The sequence below is a fragment of the Propithecus coquereli genome, unplaced genomic scaffold (assembly GCF_000956105.1).
Source record: "Propithecus coquereli isolate 6110/MARCELLA unplaced genomic scaffold, Pcoq_1.0 Scaffold83, whole genome shotgun sequence".
NCBI classification, from domain to species: domain Eukaryota; kingdom Metazoa; phylum Chordata; class Mammalia; order Primates; family Indriidae; genus Propithecus; species Propithecus coquereli.
This window is the reverse complement of record NW_012154507.1, coordinates 5,171,081-5,192,337: the sequence shown is the minus strand read 5'-3', so window position 1 is coordinate 5,192,337 and position 21,257 is coordinate 5,171,081. Positions and strand designations below refer to the sequence as shown.

At 36.9% G+C, this 21,257-nt stretch overlaps 1 protein-coding gene across 1 annotated transcript in view; it reads right to left on the bottom strand.

The window, feature by feature from the left end:
* Positions 1-21,257, bottom strand: part of FERMT2 (fermitin family member 2) — a 78,258-nt gene that overhangs the window by 26,705 nt on the left and 30,296 nt on the right. Inside the window, exons 3-4 of the mRNA XM_012663821.1 lie at positions 20,464-20,697; positions 5,391-5,525 (exon numbers count right to left, since the gene is read on the bottom strand). Of these exons, the coding sequence (XP_012519275.1) occupies positions 5,391-5,525; positions 20,464-20,697 (369 nt within the window). The remainder of the gene's footprint in view (positions 1-5,390; positions 5,526-20,463; positions 20,698-21,257) is intronic.

Here is a 21,257-nt window from a genome sequence, read left to right as displayed (position 1 = left end):
CTGGGAGGCCGAGGTGGGAGGATTGCTTGAGCTCAGGAGTAAGAGCGAGACCCCGTCTCTACTATAAATAGAAAGAAATTAGCTGGACAACTAAAAATACATAGAAAAAATTAGCCGGGCATGGTGGTGCATGTCTGTACTCCCAGCTACCTGGGAGGCTGAGGCAGGAGGATTGCCTGAGCCCAGGAGTTTGAGGTTGCTGTGAGCCAGGCTGATGCCATGGCACTCTAGCCCAGGCAACAGAGTGAGACTCTGTCTCAAAAAAATAAATAAATAAGTAAAAATAAAACAAACAGAAACCTAGAACTATAAAAGTAAATGACTAACAGGTATTTGACTACACAGAAATGTAAAACTTAATATGGTAAAAAAAGGCCAAAAACAAAATGCCAGTACATGGGGGAAACTGTCTAACATATTAAAAGACTAGTATCACTAAAAACAAAAGTATAAATAAAAGAAAACAAAGCGTATTATTTGAGAATTAACAGAATAAAAATGGCTAATAAATATATAAAATATTATTCAACCATCTAGTGTTTTCTAGAGACGGGGCCTCACTATGTTGCCCAGGCTGGAGCGCAATAGCTATTCACAAACACGATCATAGCACATTGCAACCATGAACTCCTGGGCTCGAGTGATCCCCCTGCCTCAGCCTCCTGAGTAGCTGGGACTACAGGTGTGTGTCATTGTGTCTGGCCTCTGGAGTATATCTGATCGAAAAATTAGATACCACTTAGGCAAACGAACAGGTAAATATAGATTTTCTATATGCAAAACTTAGAAATCATTTATAAGATCTAGGGAGACCTCTCTGCTCTGACACAGAAAGATCATTAAAACATATGGTTCAGTGAAAAAAATCAAATTGCAGAATATACAATATATATTAGGATCTCATTTGTTATTTAAAGCAACTAGACATGCAAGTATGTACTCACACATGTATATAAACACATAGAAAGGGTATTGTCAAATTGGACTCCAAACTGTTAGGACATAGTTATATACAGTAATCAAGAAATGGCTACCCTCTTGAGGAGTAGCCAGGGAGTAAGTTTAAGAGAAATTTTCACCTTCAGTTTAGTACATTTTATGTATTAACTGAGTTTATGAGAATTAGACTATATTAGTGACTTTGTAATCAAAAATATATATGAAGTCTACCAGTATGTATAATTGAGTGAGAAAACACAATGTATATATAACATAGTCCCACTTTTTTGGGGAAAAAAATGAAATAAAAAATACATAATTCTGTAATATTTAAGCATGCATTACTTTTGTACTTAAAGAATAGTTTTTAAAAAAATGTTTTGATGCTTAAAATAGTTAGGTTCCAGTTAGGAAAAATGACATCCTGCATAAGTGCTTTTCCCAACAGTGCCAAGCAAGTGCAGTATTGATCATTTTCTGTATTATTTTAGAACTCGAATTTTTCCTTTGTCTAGCTGCCTTTAAGATTTTTTAGAGAAGTTTCTAATGAGATAATTTTCTGTCTACACAATAAATCCCGACATTAGTTAAATTTCTTTGTTAAGTCTGTAACTATACTGTAAAATTTATTCTTACCTTGAAAAAAGTTTTCTCCAGACCTAGGATCAGTCTGGAATAGCCCTATTGACTCCTTCCTCACAGGTAATTAGAAATTAGCTATTTACCTAGTTACAGCTAGGCATGGCAAAACATTCAAGAGCATGCCACCGGGACACAGGCATGTAATGCAAGGTATTTAAGAACTCGGATACTTTATCGTAATTCTATGTAACAACTGGACTAAGTATGAGAATCATGAATGTTCCCTGTGATTTTTAGGCAACAAAACTCCCTCAGCTTCCCAAATTCTAACTCTCTAAGACAACAACGTTCAGCATTATATTCAGTTCTAATTTGGATATGAAACTATTCTGATTGCCACTACATGTGCACAGTACAATGTAAAGATTTCTCAGAGAATTTAAATTAACTATTTTTTTCTTTCTTCTTTAAGGTAAACAAGGCTACAAAAATTTAGTAAAAGCTAGGTTGTAGCATCTCTGACCACTGACACATTTGCTAAAATTACGGGTCTGTGTGCACTCACTGAGAGCACAAGAGGGAAGGAGGAGGGTGCAAGTGCAGCAGGGTGATCAAAGCTCCAGCCCTGGAGCAGGATGGACCTGGGCTCAGAGCTCAGCGCAGCCATTTATTTGGTGTTTGCTCCTAGGCAAGCGATTCAGCCACTCCGAGTTTCTCTTCTCGTGCTAGCTATTTTTCAGAATTGTTCCATTATAATAAATATATTTAATTGTGAAGATGGAATATATTACATGTAGTCTTTTGGACAAGAAGTTGCTCAATAAATGTGGTTGTCAGTAATAGCAACCTTTTAATAAAAACATTGGTTTTCCTTTCTGAAAAGGATCCCTTGCAAAGAAATAGTCCACATATGTCCCTTGGGACACACAAAACTGTCCAAAGTTCAAGCCTCTAAGAGGGAAGAACTGAGGAATGACACACAGACCAGAAATAAACAGCAGCTGCAGCCTGGGTGAAAAGGGAACTGGTGGTAGTAAGAATGGGGAGTCCAAGATTGGGAAGGGTAAGAACTGGTAAGGATGCCGTCCTTGGGTACAAGCTAGCCAAAAACTGAGCAGTATAAGAACAGCCCAGCTAGGCGCCATGGCTCATGCCTATAATCCTAGCACTCTGGGAGGCCGAGGCAAAGGATCGCTTGAACTCAGGAGTTCAAGACCAGCCTGAGCAAGAGCGAGACCCCATCTCTACTAAAAATAGAAAGAAATTGGCCAAACAACTAAAAATAGAAAAAATTAGCTCGGCATGGTGGTGTGCACCTGTAGCCCCAGCTACTTGGGAGGCTGAGGCAGGAGCATCACTTGAGCCAGCAGTTTGAGGTTGCTGTAAGCTAGGCTGACACCACACAGCACTCTAGCCTGGGCAATAGAATGAAACTTTGTCTCAAAAAAACCCCCCAAAAACCCATTGATGGAATCACAAAGCTGTAAGTTAGTACAGTCATTTGTTAATTAACAACAGAGATACATTCTGAGATATGTGTCATTAGGCAATTGTTATTGTGCAAACATCATAGAGTGTACTCACACAATCCCAGATGGCATAGCCTACTACACACCTAAGCTATATGGTATAGCCTACTGCTCCTAGGCTACCAACCTGTACAGCACACTACTATACTGAAGAGTGTAGGCAACTGAAACACAATGCTAAGCATTTGTGTATGCAGATATAAACATAGAAAAAGTAAAAATATGGCACTATCATCTTATGGGACCAGTCATATATGTGGTCTGTTGTTGGCCAAAACATCATTATGCAGTACATGACTGTATATATTTCTCATTACATCACAATATCACATGGACGTAATCTTTTATTCTCTCTAAGCTTCTCAATCTGTGGGCTCCTACTAGCAGCCCTTTCCCTCCCACATTCCCTCCTCCATAATTACTGACTGAAAGTAAATCCAAAGCTCCTTCTAAAGTAATGATTTGTTTTGTAAAATGTCCAGAACCAATGGCTCTACAGTGCACTAAACTCTGTAGCCTGCCATTAAATACCCTCCCCAATGGCATCCTCAAGTACCCTGGAGGTCTCTCCCACATAAACTGGCTCATATGATTTATTCATGTCTTATACTTTTTTTTGGCCAGGACATTCTTTGTCAATATCATTCTTTCTGCTTGGATTGCCTTATCTTTCCATCAAAATTCTAGCCACTGGAATTTAAAAGCTTAATTCACAAACTTAATTTCCCAACCCATAAAATTGAATACACTTTATTTGGAATTATTTTGTGTTTTGAATTCTTTTTTTTTTGAGACAGAGTCTCACTGTGTTGCCCAGGCTAGAGTGCCATGGCGTCATCCTCGCTCACAGCAACCTCAAACTCCTGGGCTCAAGCGATCCTCCTGCCTCAGCCTCTCGAGTAGCTGGGACTACAGGCATGAGCCACCATGCCCGGCTAATTTTTTCTATATATTTTTAGTTGTCCAATTAATTTCTTTTTCTATTTTTTTAGTAGAGACGGGGTCTCGCTCTTGCTCAGGCTGGTTTCGAACTCCTAAGCTCAAACGATCCGCCCGTCTCGGCCTCCCAGAGAGCCAGGATTACAGGCGTGAGCCACCGCCCCCGGCCTGTGTTTTGAATTCTTAAAACATTGCTTTCTACAATGGTCATTTAGTTTATATATTACCTCCTTGAATATAGTAACTGTGTTTTTCAACTAACCTATGAACTTACAGCAAGGATTGTCTTATTTCTTTGTATGTCTCAAATGCAATCAGTACATGGTTACAGAAAAGTTACAAGGTCTGTGACTTTAGACTCTACTAGCATTACTGTGCCGTAATTTCTTCATACTTAAAATATATTAACAGAATCTACTTCAGAGGGTTGTAGTGAGAATTAAATGAGTTTTCATGGGTAAAGTAAATACTCATGTAACAGTTGTGGGCTCTGCACAGTAAGTGCTCTGTGTTTGCTTTATACGTTACTATTTCAGAATTCTAAAAATCAGAATGAAATTAAATTAGCAGTATTAGTTTAGATATTTGCTGAAGGGACTTGTACTAAGTAATAGATTTATAAATGCGTAGCCAATGGAAATGTGGGAAACTGTAAGTTCAGTCCATGTATATGCCCAGGACTGAAGAACTACATACCCTCATCAATTAGTCATCTAGCTTCCCAACAGACATTACCTGCGTACCTGCTCAATGTCATATGCTGAGTTAGGTTCTGGCAACAAAAAGGTGAGATAGTCCCTTCATGCAGGGAGCTCACAATTACTAGGGGAGAACAAGCAGTATAACACCAGACACAGAAAAGTCTGTCAACTTATGATAGAAGATGCCTAATTCAGGTTGGGGAAGTGATGAAAGGGAATGTGAGGAAGCTTCTCAAAGGAGCAAAAACCTTAAAGTAAAAAAGGTAGAAAGGCAAAGGAACCGGCATATGCAAAACAGAGGTTTTTTTTTTTAAAGTATTAATAATTAAGGTTTTAAGTAATAACACATTTACCAAATAGTGGTGTTTTTCACAATCTAAATACTAAAAAATTTCTGATTTCTGCCTGAGTTCAGTTACGGTACTATCCTTTTTTGACTCTCTGAGCAAGAGAACCAGGCTTCCTCTTTAGTGATTCGACTACTAACACTTGACATGATGATTTCCACATGACAGAAACCAATGACACTGATGCTGATTTCATGATTGAGAGAAAACATGATGAAGGACAGGCGGTTTTGTTTTTTTTTAAAACCTTGTCCACTCTCCTGACCTACATAATCCATTTATCCATTATTGAAAAAACACAGGCACACAGTCCACAGTTCCACTTTGAGACCCTTGCTTAGTCAAAGTCTCACCTGATCCAGGTGTGATAAGAGGCCCTTCTAATTCAAGTGCCTCATCTTCAGACTGGTCATCTAGCTTTTTCTTTTTTTTCTTTGTTGGATCTCTGGGCTTTTTTAAGAGAGAAAGTTCTTCAGGGTGTCTGATATCTGTTAAGATAAGAAAATAGATTATTTTACTAGAACAAAGGAAAATTTAAACACTTTACACTTAGTAAATTTGTTAATTGTTTCAAGATAAGAATTTGTCATTGCCTCCTGTGTATGCATATGTTTGAGTTTTCTCAGATATTGATGCCATGCAAAAGACTGATAAAGACACTGTAAAAAAAAAAAAAAATTCTACCAAAAGCATTCTTAAATTGTTAACAACTATCTAATAAAAGTAATGACCTCAAGGTGGAGAGAGAACAAGCTATTAGGGTACATAAAGAAAATATTAGAACTCTTATTTATTTATATATTTATTTTTTACCTAAAATTGGAAGAAAAATATTAAGTTTTATATCATATGGCATCCTTCACTCACTCTCTATGTTATACAGTACACATGATACATGAAGTAAATGTAATGATACTTTCGCATCATTACCAAATCTCAAATTTTAACTGATTCAAACATTTCTGCCTACGGCTCATGTGGGAGGATGGATTGAGCCCAGGGGTTCGAGGCTGCAGTGAGCTCTGATCATGCTACTGCACTCCAGCCTGGGTGACAGAGCAAGAACCTGTTTCTAAAAACAAAAGAAAACAAGAACAAATTTCTCTGTCTTGTATTGAATGGCTACAAGTTTCTGTATCTATCTATTTTCATTTGAGGAGTGTGATAAGAAGCAAATGGTTAAATGACAATAACAAAAGAAATTAAAGATGATCAAAATAAATAGATATATACCATATATTACATTATATATAGTACACACCATGTTCACAAATTGCAAGACTCAATATTGTTAAGAAGTCAATTCTCCCCAAATGGAGCTAAAGATTTAATGGGATCCCAGTCAAAATTCCAACGTGGTTTTCTATAGAAATTGACAAGCAGACTGTAAGATTTATATGGAAATAAGAACAATCCTAGAATAGTCAAAGTAATTTTTAAGAAGAACAAATTCGGAGGACTTACACTGATTGATTTCAAGACCCATAAGGCTACAGCAATCAAGACAGTGCAGTTATTGGCTAAATGATAAGCTATACAGAGGAATGAAAGAGAAGAGGGCCTAAACCTAGATATAGGTGGCCAATAATTTTTTAATAATTTCAATGGTGAACATTGAGAAATTCATATTTTTTTAAAAAGTACATTAACCTTTACATAACTCAATATGCGAAAATTAATTCTAAATAGATCACGGACCTAAATGTAAGAGCCAAAATAATAACCTAGAAGAAAACATAAGATAGATATTAGATAGGACACACACAAAAAAGGAACCACAAAAAATTGCCCTTTATTTAAAAAAATACACCAACCTGCTCTTTGAAAGACAATGTCGAGAAAACAAAAACGTAAGCACATATTGGGACAAAATGTCTGTAACACATAATGTATATCTGACAAAAGGCTTGTATTCAGAATGTATAAAAACTCATACAACTCAGTAAGACCAATGGGCTAAAGATCTGGACAAGCACTTCATCAAAGAAAAATGGCCAAGCAGCATATAAAAAGATACTTGACATTATTGGTCATCATGGAAATGCAAATTAAAACCACAATGAGGCCAGGCGCGGTGGCTCACGCCTGTAATCCTAGCACTCTGGGAGGCCGAGGTCGGTGGATCTCTAAAGGTCAGGAGTTTGAGACCAGCCTCAACAAGAGCGAGACCCCGTCTCTACTAAAAAATAGAAAGAAATGATCTGGACAACTAAAAATATATATAGAAAAAATTAGCTGGGCATGGTGGCACATGCCTGTAGTCCCAGCTACTCAGGAGGCTAAGGCAGGAGGATCGCTTGAGCCCAGGAGTTTGAGGTTGCGGTGAGGAAGGCTGACGCCACAGCACTCTAGCCCGGGCAACAGAGTGAGACTCTGTCTCAAAAAAAAAAAAAAAATACTACAATGAGATAGCATTATATACCCATCAGAGAAGTCAGCATTAAAAGGACTGATAGATAACACCCAGTGTCAGTGAGGATGTGGAAGAGGAATTGGAATTCTCATACCCAGCTGGTAGATTGTAAAAAGAGGTTTTTTTTTTTTTTTTTTTTTTACAACAGTTCAGCAGTATCATATAAAGTTAAACACAATTACCACACAACTTAAGAAAGGCCTCTGTGGAAGGTAGAATTCAAAAGGTATCTCCTTAAGAATCCTACCTATGGTTATGCAGTCAAACACTAATTTAGGTACTGCTGTGAAGAGTCTTTGCAAATGGAATTAAGGTTACTAATCAACTGGTTTTAGGGAGGTTATCCTGGGTTATCTGGATGGACCCAATGTAATCATGCCTTACCAACAGAAGAGGAAGGCAGAGGAGAGATGAGACACCAGAGGTCAGATAAACTTACAAAGAACATGACTTGCTGTTACTGCCTTTGAAGGTGGAAGAAGGGGGACACAAGGAATGCGGAAGGTCTCTGGAAGCTGAGAACGACCCCTGGCAAACAAGCCAGGGGGGTATGTTAGTCCTACAACTACATGGAACCAAATTCTACCATGCAAAATTCATTCCCAGAGCCTTTGGGAAGGAACGCAGCCATGCTGACATATTAACTTCAGCCTTTTAAGACTCCACACAGAGGAAGCAGGTGAGCCATGCAGTGCCCAGACTCTTGACCTACGGAAACTATGAGATAAATCTATGTTGTTTCAGGCTACTAAATTTATGGTAATTTGTTATGGCAACAATGTAACACCACCAGAGCTTCTAACATGAAGGACACCAAACAAAGAGAAAAAAAAAAAAAAACTTAAGGGAAACAAATATAATGCAGAGTACAGAGAACAAAACAAAACACCCTTAATTAAAATGCTGAAAAAGGTAAGACAATAACATCTATAAGAGATGAATATTATAAAGAACAACCAGAGATGAAGAGATCTTGGATATTAACAATGGTAGAGAGAGGGTCCTTTCCATTTGTTTTCACTATTCTGTTGAAGTGTAACTTAAATAAAGTCCACAAATCTTAAATGTATTCATGAATACCTGTGAAACAAACATCCAAATTTTATATTTATAAAAATACTGAACATTAAAATTTGAGAGCCACAATTTTAAAAATCCAATAAAAGAGATATACAAAGTCAGGTAAGAGAATCAATCCAAGAACAATGTAAGACTAATAGTAATACAGAGAACAGTGAAAACAAAGGGGAGGAAATTATCAAGGAAACAATACAAAAAAATTCCACATAAATTACAAGAACTATCCACTGGTCAGAAGTCTCCAGAGCAAATGAAAATAAAACCTTAACCAGGGCACACTACTACAAAATTTCAAAATGGCAGGGAAAAGAAAAGGTCCTAAAAGTTTCCAGAGAGAAAAAGCAGTCCACAAAGGAAGGGCAAAAATAAAAATTAAGAACAATATCAGAGCTATAAATAACAACACTGGAAGCTAAAAGACATTAACTTCCAAATTCTGAGGGAAAAATGATTTTTCCTTTTTATTTTTACATTTTTTTTCTGCCCCACTCCTCTCCAGAAAAATGATTTTTGATCCAACAATTCTATTAAAGGACAGAATAAACAGTTTCAAATATAACATCTAAAAAATTTACATCCCATTCACCTTTTTCTTACTACACTGATGGAGAACATATTCCACCAAAAGAAGGGAGCAAATCGAACTCAGGAAAACTCAAGGATCAAATGTAACAGAAGAGAAGGCATTCTCCTTGGACAATGGTGAAGGTCAAGTCCTGGGGCTATGACTATGTACCTTGGCCTAGAAAATATGCACTCCAGACAGGGGGAGGATGGAGGGGCTTCAGAGAGTGTCTAGGAAGAAAAAAAAGAACAGAGTGGGGAGGAGACTGATTATAATCTGATAATGCATTTGATCATGTTGAAAATTATAGAGAATAGAAATAGAAGAATCAGTAACAGGTACACGCTGCAAACGAAGCAAATGGTAAACAAAAAGGCATATGATACAGGAAAGATAAAAATATACATTTTGGCTTAGCAAGTAAAAATGTAATGGTAAACAATGATAGTGATTTAGCAAAAGGTTATAACAGTTATAATAAAGAGGAAAAGAAAAGGTTAAGTAAAAAGACGTCAACTTATATCTAAAATTGATAAATCAAGAAATAACAATATAAGCATATATTTAGAATTACGGAAATAAACGTCAGAAACACTAAAAGAGTAGAGAGTGGCAGGGAATATAATTATGGGCTGGGGAGAAATAGGGCAGAAAAGTGGTTTTGTGTTATAAGACTTTCTTACTTTAGTTGTGCATCTATTGCTTTCATTAAAAAATTATTTCAAAAATATTTCTGCTGTGTAAAGAATGCATTGCAAAGAACAAGAATGGATAAAGGAGACTGCTTAGGAAGCTGCTGGAATAATCTAGGAGAGAGGTGGTGGTGTGGACTACCAAAGCAGTGGCGGTAGTGGGGACAGAGATGTGAAAAGATTCAAGATACATCTTGGAGGCAAAATCAAACGTTCCTAGGTAATAAATGAGACGTGTAGGTGAGGAAGAGAGTGGTGCTAAGGATGACTCCTACGTTTCTGCTATGTGTGTATCTGGGATGGTGGAGCCTTTTACTGCTATGGAGACTCCTGTGCGGGGAGGGAGGAGGGGAGGAGGGGAGGAAGGAGGAAGGAAGGAGCACAGATTTGGAAAGGAAGACTATAAGCTCAATTTTGAACATATTCAATTTGAAATTTCAGATCAAGAAATGGTTTTGTTATTATAAGTAATGCTTCAATGAGCAAAGGATGGCTTTCTAACAATGGTACAAGGCTAGAAGAAAATCTTGGATAAATTGAGAATGGAGGGTGTCTCAACTAAGATGACGTACACAGGGACTTGATTTACCCTCCTGCTTCATTTAAACAATAAGAAATAAAGGGAAAGAAAGGTTTTCAGGCATTGGGCATCAAGCAGCACAAAAGAAGAGACATGAACAGGATGAGCCCTCTGAGTGCACTAGTTTACTGCCTAGAGGCACAGGGGAGCCAGGTCCTGCTGAGCTGAGAGATGCGAGATGGCTAGAATGTGTGGCTCAGAGATCAGAAAAGAAGGGAAAGTCAGAGAGTCAGCTCTGGAGGTCTGCAGAGGTGTTCCCTGGAGGCTGGCTGAATCCTTATCTGTGCAACCCTGGGATTGCGGGGGTGGGGTGGGGATGGCTGAAACAGTTAACGTTCCCACCAGGGAGAGCACATAACACAGGGTATTGAGGAAAATCCCCAGAAGACTGTCAATTTAGTAGTGAGGCTAAATTAGCCCTAAGGCTAACAGTGTCTCTGGATCTACCCTAATAAAGCTTGAAAGCAAGAATCAAAGATATCCCAAGTAATTAGAGTGGTGAGCTGAAAAAAGGCAACACTACTATGTTCCCACAAAGACCTGTAAGTGAATGGTCATGGATGCTTTATTTTTAACAGCCAAAAACTGGAAAGAACCCAAATTTCCTTCAACTGGTGAATGGATAAACAAATTATAGTATATCCATACAACAGGATACCACTAGTAATAAGAACTGATAAACATAATAACATGGATGAAGGTCAGAAGCATTATGCTAAGTGGAAAAAGCCTTACAGAAAAGACCACATACTGTAGGATTCCATTTATGACATTTCCGAAAAGGCAAAACAACAGTGATAGAAGGCAGAGCAGTGGTTGCTAAGGGTCAAAGGGGTAAAAAGGATTGCCAGCAGACAGGCAAGAGGGAACTTTTTAGGGTGATGGAACTGTCCTGTATCATTCTGGTGGTACATTTGTCAAAACGCATTGAATTTTATTATTTTACCTTAAATTATACCTTAATAAAACTGACTAATAAGTACAATTAAAAGACACAACTTACGTAAACCCTTAGGTACTCTCCTTAATCAAAATTTCATTTTTTATTTTTTTTAAACTTTTGAGTCTTTTGCTCAGTTTACTGACTACATGTGGCAGAACCATTGATGGGCTAACTCACCAGCCATTTCTCAACCCTTTTGCTTACTTCTAGCATAAGGAAACTGGAACAGTTAAATATTCATGTTTTCCCAGTCTCCTTTACAGCTAAGGGTAGCCATATGATCCAAGGTGGGCCAATAGGATGAGAGGGGAGCTTGTGGGAAGTTTCTGCTTCACTAATTGGACACAGGTATGAGAAGAGAGCCCACCATATACTCTACCTCCTGGATGTAGCTACAGGTTGAGCATCCCTAATCTGAAAATCCAAATGCTCCAATTAATATTTCCATTGAGGACCATGCTGGAGCTGAAAGAATTTCAGATTCTGGAGCATTCAGAATTGTGAATTAGTGATGTTTAACCTGTATATACCTAGAGCTCTAGAAGGCATCTAACAAACATGAGGCCCATCCAAGATGTTGAGGGTAGGAAACTGAGGGATGGAAAGAGCCTGTCCTTGGAGACACAATTAATAACCCAGTTTCAGCAACTACTTTTAGTTTTCTCACATAACTTCTTGTTATGTGAAAAAGTAGGACCTAATTTAAGTTTGGATTTCTGTTACTTGTAGCAAAAATACTCTTAACTGGTAACAGACAAAATATATGGAGATAAATAGTTTGGGAATAAAGTAATATAAAGCAGAATTTTCAGAAATAAGGGAAAGTGTAATCTCTCCCTGAGGGTAAAAACAAAAAAGGGAAGAAGACACAAAAAACCAGTTTAAATGATTCATTTCCTTTTCATCTTTATTTTTAAAAAATCAATCTTTATTGTTATCACAACAAACTTTTTGTATTAGAGTTCTTATATACAGCTTAATTCACCTAAGTCAAATTACTTTTATAATTCAAAAAAAAGTTTTTTTAGACACAATAGAGCTTCAGTTAATCTGAATTCTGTTCACTAGCACCGTGTGCTTCTCTATCCCTACCAAGTACAGATTCTTTTTCACATATAGAAGAAAAGAAATGGCAATGAATAGCATATGTCTAATGCAGAAAGACCCAAATTACATGTCTTGTTGATAATGCAGAAGGCTAACAAGCTCTGAACACAGAATGTATTCTTTTATAATAGCCCTCTATTAGTTGTCAGACTTTGGGAGAAAAATTTCCATTTACTCTTAATAAAGGTTCTTCATTTGCAAAGCCTGTGTGTGCCGAAATACATGTTACACAAAAGAATTCTGCATTCTTTGCCAACAGTGTTTCTTTCAAAAGAGAAAAGGAAAATCCAACTAAAACTTCATTTAATAATTTTCTTAAAATTTAAATTTAAAAAGAAATATAATTTTTACCATATAAAAAACCTGGAAAGGTTATCAGTGTTCAGCAAAAGCAGATATTTCCCTTTATGTAAAAACAGTATTGGGCTGGCCTTGCATCACTGTCCTTTTTTAGTGGTTGGCATACCCTTCACATTAATTGGTAATCTTAGGTAACGATATATTTTGGTAGCAATGGAAATGTCCTCATCTTTCTTAGTTTTAATTCTACTGTTCTTATAGTAAGTAAGCAAGTGCCACAGGAGCAGACACAGGAGTTAAATTAATTAAATCATGGTGACCAATACTTAAGTGAATTCATTTTAATTCGGGGAAAATATTCCATTACTTGGATTGAATATTAAGTCACCTAAAATAATTAATAGGAAAAAAACTCAATTTATTCTGGGAAAAGTTACACACTGTCACTTCAGTGTTCAGTTTCTGGCGGTCAAAAGAAAATAAACCACTAGAGTAGTGTCTCCCAATAATTTAATTCAGAGATGGGCGAACTTTATCTGTAAAGGTTCAGATAGTATGTATTTTAGGATTTCCAGGTCTACTCAACTCTGCTGTTGTAATGCAAAAGCAATGACAGACGACACCTAAGCAAATGCATCTGGCTGTGTTCCACTACGACTTTACCTATGGGCACGGTAATTTGAATTTCTGTAATTTTCACGTGTCACAAAATATTCTTTTGATTTTTTTCAACCATTAAAAAATGTAAAAGCCTAACTTTTACAGTTCATGAGCTATACGAAAAGCAGGCAGTGAGCCAGTTTTGCCGACCTGATTTAACTGCTTTGCCAATCAAATATCCCTCCCTCTTTCCTAATATACACACAAAAATTTTATGGTATTTCCAAGGAATATTTTATAGCAATAAGAACAGTGTTAAATTATTGCTAAATATATATTAAAATATTATTTAAGGCCAATCAGCTGTTTTCTTATTTATTTCTATAACCAAACCTCAACTTTATAACTGTTTACTTGGATCTTGAGGCACTAATTTCTTCCTGGTTTCCTCCAATTGAGGACCCTGCTCTGTGATATCAACCCCCACCCTATCCCCAAATTCTCCATAATGCTAAGCAGACTGCAGCACAGAGCCTGCTCTCACCCCACTTCCCTGTTGTGCTGCCAACATACAAAGACATCTATCTATTCCCACATGTCAAAAACTTACTTGGGACCAGGTACAGTGGCTCATGCCTGTAATCCCAATATTTTGGGAGGACAAGGCTGGAGGGTTGCTTGAGCCCAGGAGTTTGAGAACAGCCTGGGAAACATAGCAAGATTCCATATATACAAAAAATTTAAAAATTAGCTGGGCACAGTGGCTTGAGCCTGTGGTCCCAGCTACTGGGGAGGCTGAGGCAGGATCATTTAAGCCCAGGAGTTCAAGGTTGCAGTGACCAATGATCACACCACTGCACTCCAGCCTTGGCAACAGAGGAAGCCTCTGCCTCTTAAAAAACAAACAAACAAAAACCCCAACAAACTTATTTGGACTCTCGCCAAACTCTGTGATTGTCTAAATTTTTTTGTGCCTCTTAGATTTCTGTACGGTGTCCTTGGTACAGTCTATAATTATAGCCCAATCCCTTTTGTTTTGCACAATTTCATAATCAAGTGCCTTAGTTCCTGGAGTATTCTTTAATATATCTGCAAATAAAATTATTATTCATTAAGACTCTCTCTTTTCTGCAAGTAAGACTTGCGGTCTCACAACCTATCAAAACATTATGTAAACTTATACCCATTAATACTGATAGTTTACAGACCCTTAACTGTTAAGACTGTTGAGAGGAAATATAACCACCCAACGAAGCAGAATACCCCCAAATATCTTGTAAGAGATCACTGCTTTCCATATAATCCCACTAATATGATTAATTGATCCTTATTTTTCAGTCATTTAATCTTTTTTTCCCTTATTCATTTAATTAATGTTCTCTAAGGCCATGCCCTATGCTAAGAATACAAAGATGGAAAAACATGGCTCTGACTTTAAGAAGTTTACTCTCTAGAGATAAACAAGAACATCAAAAGCTAAAAAAAACGAAAACAAAAACAAAGAAAAACATCAAAAGCTAAAAGTGGTTTTGTTCTCCAAATGGAAAATAGCTTTCTTTTCCTGTTTATACAAATATTACACATTAGATTGTTAAAAACAGTAACAACACAAAAGATTCCAAAAGTATAAGAAAAGAATAGGGAATGAAAAGAGCATACTTGAACTTTTATCACTGAGATAACCTCTGTCAACATTCCAGTGAAACTCCTCCAATGTACCTCTATGCAGATGTATAAACATAAATGGGATGATAATATAGACATACTTATTATATAGCATTTTCTTGTAATCTAAATTTCAAACTTTGAAAGTGAAAATTTTAACATCATGAGAGACCCCAGGGTAAATGGGCCAATATACCCAGCGCACGGATAAGTGCTCTCACTGGACTATGGCTACTCAGTCCTTAGAAGTTGGATGTTGCTGCCACTTATGCCATTAGAATGGGCTGTTTGTTGTCCTGGCTTATTTGAGTCACTAGCTCCTGACTCACAGTTCTAGGAGAATTTTCTGATGTGCATGTGACTTAGACCCAGCCAACTGCCTGCACCCTATGAGGGGGGCTGGGAAACAATTATCTGGACTTTTTCATTTCTGTACAGGGAGATGGGCTTTGTCTCATACCACAACTCATAAGGTGTGAAAATTTCTAAAACATAGGGCCAAAAGCTGAGATGCTAGGCAGCCAAAAATAGTAGTAGTAGTAGTAGTAACAATAGAAGACCAATATACACTACAAGTATATTTAGGAAGGTGGAATAAGTAATATTAATGTAATAACTTGAAAAATCCTCTCAGCATCTAACCTCATTCTATACGGTACAGTGTGGAATGAGGGATTAACGCATAAAACATTTTGTAGCAAGAAAAATCTACAAGATTTAATGACAACATGTGGCCAATGAAAATGGGAGTACACTATAAAGAGCTCTATCTTAGGGCACTTGGGTTAGTTCTTGTATCTCTCTGTATGATTTTGGGAAAGTCACTTCCTGAGCTCCATTTGATTAAAATTTCACATGTGTTCATGAGTTAAAGCCATTAATAATTAAAACAAAACTAAGGAAAGAACCTTCCCACAAACACAACAACAAATATTAAACTCAGTGTAAAATGTTAAAAGAATTTCCACTCAAGTCAGGACAACACAGCAATAGTCATCATTACTGCTATTATTCAATACTGTACTAGAGGTCTAATCCAATACAGTAAGACAAGACAGAAACTAGACATACAAAAAAATAGAAAAGGAAGCGAGAAAAGTTATTATTTACAAGAGATATAATCACTTACATAGACAATCCAAGAGAATCAATAGTATTAGAATTTATAAAGGAATTCAGCAAGGCATTACGTATCAGGTTATAAGAAAAAAAAAATCAATAGCATTCTTAATAGCAGTACCCAATTAGAAAAGGTATAAAGCACCTAGGAACAAGCCTTTTTAAAAAAGTATCTTTCTCGACAAAATAAAATGTTATTTAAGGACATAAAAGATTACATCAACAAATAGATTTTATTCACAGATGGAAAGATTTCACATAAAATCTCTCCATATTGGCTGGGCGTGGTGGCTCACACCTGTAATCCTAGCACTCTGGGAGGCCGAGGCAGGTGGATCGCTCAAGGTCAGGAGTTCGAGACCAGCCTGAGCAAGAGCGAGACCCCCCTCTCTACTAAAAAATAGAAAGAAATGATCTGGACAACTAAAAATATATATAGAGAGAAAAAATTAGCCGGGCATGGTGGCTCATGCCTGTAGTCCCAGCTACTCGGGAGGCTGAGGCAGGAGGATTGCTTGAGCCCAGGAGTTTGAGGTTGCTGTGAGCTAGGTTGATGCCATGGTACTCACTCTAGCCTGGGCAACAGAGTGAGACTCTGCCTCAAAAAAAAAAAAAAAAAATCTCTCCATATTAATGTATATATTCAATGCCTTTCCAATCAATCACTATGGAAATTTTCCTAGAAATAAACAATCTCTTCCAAATTTCAAATAGAAACATAAAATTCCAAAAACAACCCAAACAATTTTGAAAAACAACAAGGATGGGGTACTTGCCCCAGCAGATATAGAGATTTATTATAAAGCTACAGAAATCCAAACAGTGTGGTATCCATGTAAGAACATAAAAATGGATCAGTAGAAAGGAAGAGAGAACAGAAAAACAGAGCCGTGCAACATGGAATTTTGGTATATAAATTCTGCATGACCAAAACAAATGTTCTTTTAAATTAAAAAAAGAAATAAGATCAATCGTGAACAAAGGTTAAAAACAATAAACAGACTGGGAGAAATTATTTATAACACATACTACTTCCAAATAATTAGAATTTATAAAGAACTAGAAATCAATAAAAGATAAAAGAAAAATGGACAAAGGGACCAAATGAACTGAAAACTGACCACATAAAAGCCTGTACACAGCTGTCTATAGCAGCTTTATTCAAAACTTGGAAGCAACCAAGATGTCCTTTGGTAAATGAGTGGATAAATAATCTGTGGTACATTCAGACAATAGAATACTGTTCAGCACTAAAAAGAAATGGGCTATCAGCAATGAAAGGACATGGAGGAAATGTAAGTGCATATTACTAAGTGAAAGAAACCAATCTAAAAAGGCTACGTACTATATGATTCCAACTATATAACATTCTGGAAAGGGCAAAACTATGGAGAGGGTGTAAGAAGTAGTGGGTGTCAGGGATTATGAAGAGGGAAGAATGAACAGGCAGAGCAGCAAGGATTTTTAGTACAAATTATTCTCTACAATACTACAATGGTAGATAAACATCAGTATATATTAGTATTTTTCCAAACCTGCAGCATGTACAACACCAAGAGTGAACCCTAATGTAAACTACCGGCTTTGGGTAATAATGACATATCAATGTAGGTTCAATAATTATAAAAAACGTACCACGCTACTGCAGGATCTTGATAGTGGGGGAGGCTGTGTGTCTCTGAGGGCAGGGAATATGTGGGAACTCTGCAGTTTTGCTCAATTTTGCTGTGAACCTATAAACTGCTCTAAAAACTAAAGTTTATTAATTTTTCAAAAATGGACAAATGATATAAATAGGCAAACATTTAACTTCATGAACTAAAAAGAAATACTGTCTTTTTCACTCAGAGAAACGAATAATAAAAACAGACAATATTCAAGAGCTAGAATCTGATGCAATGAGTTTTCATACATTGGTGGCTGGAATATAAACCGGTATGACCACTTAGAGCAATTCAACAGTACTCTGAAATGAATTAGGTATACACTTAAAACAAAGCAATTCTCCTCTCTACTTCTAGGTGGATACTCAAGAGAAATTCTTGCATACATGTACAAAATTGCATAAGAAAATACCCACACAACAATGGCAATAACATACATCATTTATGGATATATATACACAGATAGAGATAATGCACCCATGCATATGTATGGATTTTAATGGTACTGGAGGGATAAACACTAAATGCATGACAATAGTTGCTTTGTGAAAGGAACTTGGGAGAAGACACTCAAGAACTTTACTGGTATTCTTTTGACTTATATAAAATTTGGAAAAATGACAAAATACCAAAAACTATTAATTCTGGATAGGGGAATTAGGTATTCTTTGTGCTTTTTATATTTTAATTTTTACTGAAAAACCCCATTAAAATAAAAAAAATATTAATTCCAGAGGCATAAGATCAAAATGGTAATGTGCATCTGCCTGTATCTCCTCTCCTATACCCCAAATATCTTTTTTTTCTCATGTAGAGTGTTTCAGGGATTTACCCCAAATATCTTCAAATGACATCAAAAGATTAAAAAAAAATTGGAGAGTGGGGGAGGGAAGATGAATATCCATAACATTGCTAGAAAAAACACAATAACAGGGTAAAAAATGATAAGTGATTTTTGAAAGACAGAAAAAAGCTGGTATTGGATTGATTAAAAGAAGACATAACCCGAACTATACATGAGAAATGGATGAGGATCCAGAGACTCCTCCAAGCTCCAAGCCTACAAACATAAGGAACAGGAGGGACCCTGGACGAAGGGGTAAGCAGCTCCAGCCCTTCCACACCGTTCCTGGCTAGAGCTTGAGACAGTGTACAGAAGCAGCACTTGCCCCAGGCTCTAGCAGTGAGTGTGAGTGCTGATGCCAGCAAGGAAGACTGGACGCTCCAGTAGCTATACTGACTAAAAATCATTCAAATTTTAAAACATATGAAAATGTTGCATTTGCTCTAATACTGAAGCAACCTAATTATGTCCATTAATAGGGACATCTGGGTGTAAACTGCACTTACCTTAGCCAAAAGGTTGAGAAGTGATTGGGTATAAATATTACATCTATACTCTGAATTACTGTGAAACGGTTTAAAAGAATAAAGTGTACACATAGCACATGAAAAAAATTTCTAAGACATTGCTGAGTAAAACAAAAATACATATAAAATACTCCTGTTTATAAAAAACAAAAATCCAATCTACATGGGTAAAATTAATCCATAGAAAATCATCAAACTGTCAACAAAGGTTACTATGAGAAGGGGGATCTTATTAAGTATGTCTGCATTGCTTGATTCTTTCACAACAGAGTATATTCATAAATTACTAGTGTAATTTAAAAAAACAACATATGGCTGGGCCTGGTGGCTCATGCCTGTAATCTTAGCATTTTGGGAGGCCAAGGCGGGAGGATCATTTGAGGGCAGGAGTTTGAGACCAGCCTGGGCAATGGCGAGACTCTGTCTCTACAAAAAATTTTTAAAAATTAGCTGGGTGTGTGGCATGGCGCATGCCTATAGTCCCAGCTACTGAGGAGCCTGAGGAAGGAGGATCCATCTAGCCCAGGAGTTGGAGGCTGCAATGAGCTATGATGATGCCACTGTACTCTAGCCTGGGCAATAGAGCGAGACTCTGTCTCAAAAACAAAAGCAAAAACAAAAAAATGATAAAAAGATGTAGTTTTTCTACTTGGAATTAAAGTATGAAAATTCATTAAATGTAACTTTACCCAAGAATTTGTATTAAAGGAACAAATACAAAAGTTGTGCACCAGTGGTAATGACAATAGTTCACATTTTCTCTGACGGTTGAATACTTCCTGTCATATGACATAACTGGGTCAGCCAAAAGTAATCCACATTTCATTTCACAGAGCATAAATAGAATTACTACAAGAGTGTTCAAATTGTAGACTGGTTAAGGAAGACAACATTCATAGTCATTTCCTCAGGAGCTGTGTCAGGCCTTCAATGAAGGAAGTGACACCATCTGCCTGAATAGCTAAAATCAAATAGTGACTTATGTGAAGGAAACACTGCAAAAGCCATGCTCCTCTGAAAATGTCTTTTCCCTTCCCCACCGCACAAAAAGAGTCATCAGATCAAAGTATTACATAATAATAAATATATAATATAATCCTAGTAAGGAAAGAATCTCTACTAGATTCCTCCTGCTCCACCTTAACCCATCATTTCTTTATCTTAAATGAATATAAAAACCTTAAATAATGAAGTAGAAATTTCACACACATACATAACAGATAGTTCACCTCAATCCCAAACTCTTGGAATAGCTAAATGCCAGACACATCAGTTATATGCATATCACATAACTCGTATTTTATTGAGGAATTCATCTAATACTTACTAAAAGTCTTACAGATGTCAGAAACAGCTTTGAAGACTCTATCAGAGAAATTCACTTTCACCTTCACATACTTCATGTTGGGAAGTTGCAGGCGGAGCAGTTTGTGCTGGGGAGTGAACTGAAGCTTAGCATCTGCCTGAATACCATACTTATCCAAGGTCCAATGTGTCTTAAGAAGCCAGGTTCTCTTCTTTTCCCACCAGAGAGCATGGTCAGACCAATCTTTTTTTACATCTATAAAAAACAAATAGTAAACAAAACATTTAAAAATAGATAAAACAAGATAACTTTGAGAGAAATTAAAAGTAGAAAACTAAATAACTGGGTATTTAATACAAACAATTAAGTACTAAGTTCCTGTTATGTGACAGGTACAAAAGAAATACTAACAGCTGAGAAAACATACTCTTTGGACTAAAAAGACAGTATAAAAGGTAGCTGAGGCAGAATATACAGGGTAGCTAATAATGCTTCAGTTGAGCACAACTTGGGACACGTGGATGAGAGAGAGAGAGAGAGAGAGAGAGAGAGAGAGATATCTCTGTTATCAGAAAACAAATAGAGCCCTGGGGGCCAGAATAGGGAAGATTAATAAAGGAGTGGAGTTGGTAGGTTTGGAGCTCAGCCTTGAGGAATGGACAATAATAATATTCTGATGATAAAGTGGGTGAAAAGGCTGTGGTTTATGAGGTTGCAGAAATGTGCTAAGGTGGATAGGGGTGGTGAAAAATAAGCTGGGGAGCCGAAGCGAACAAAAACAATATCCTAGGAGAAGAGGAGCACAGAAAAGAAAA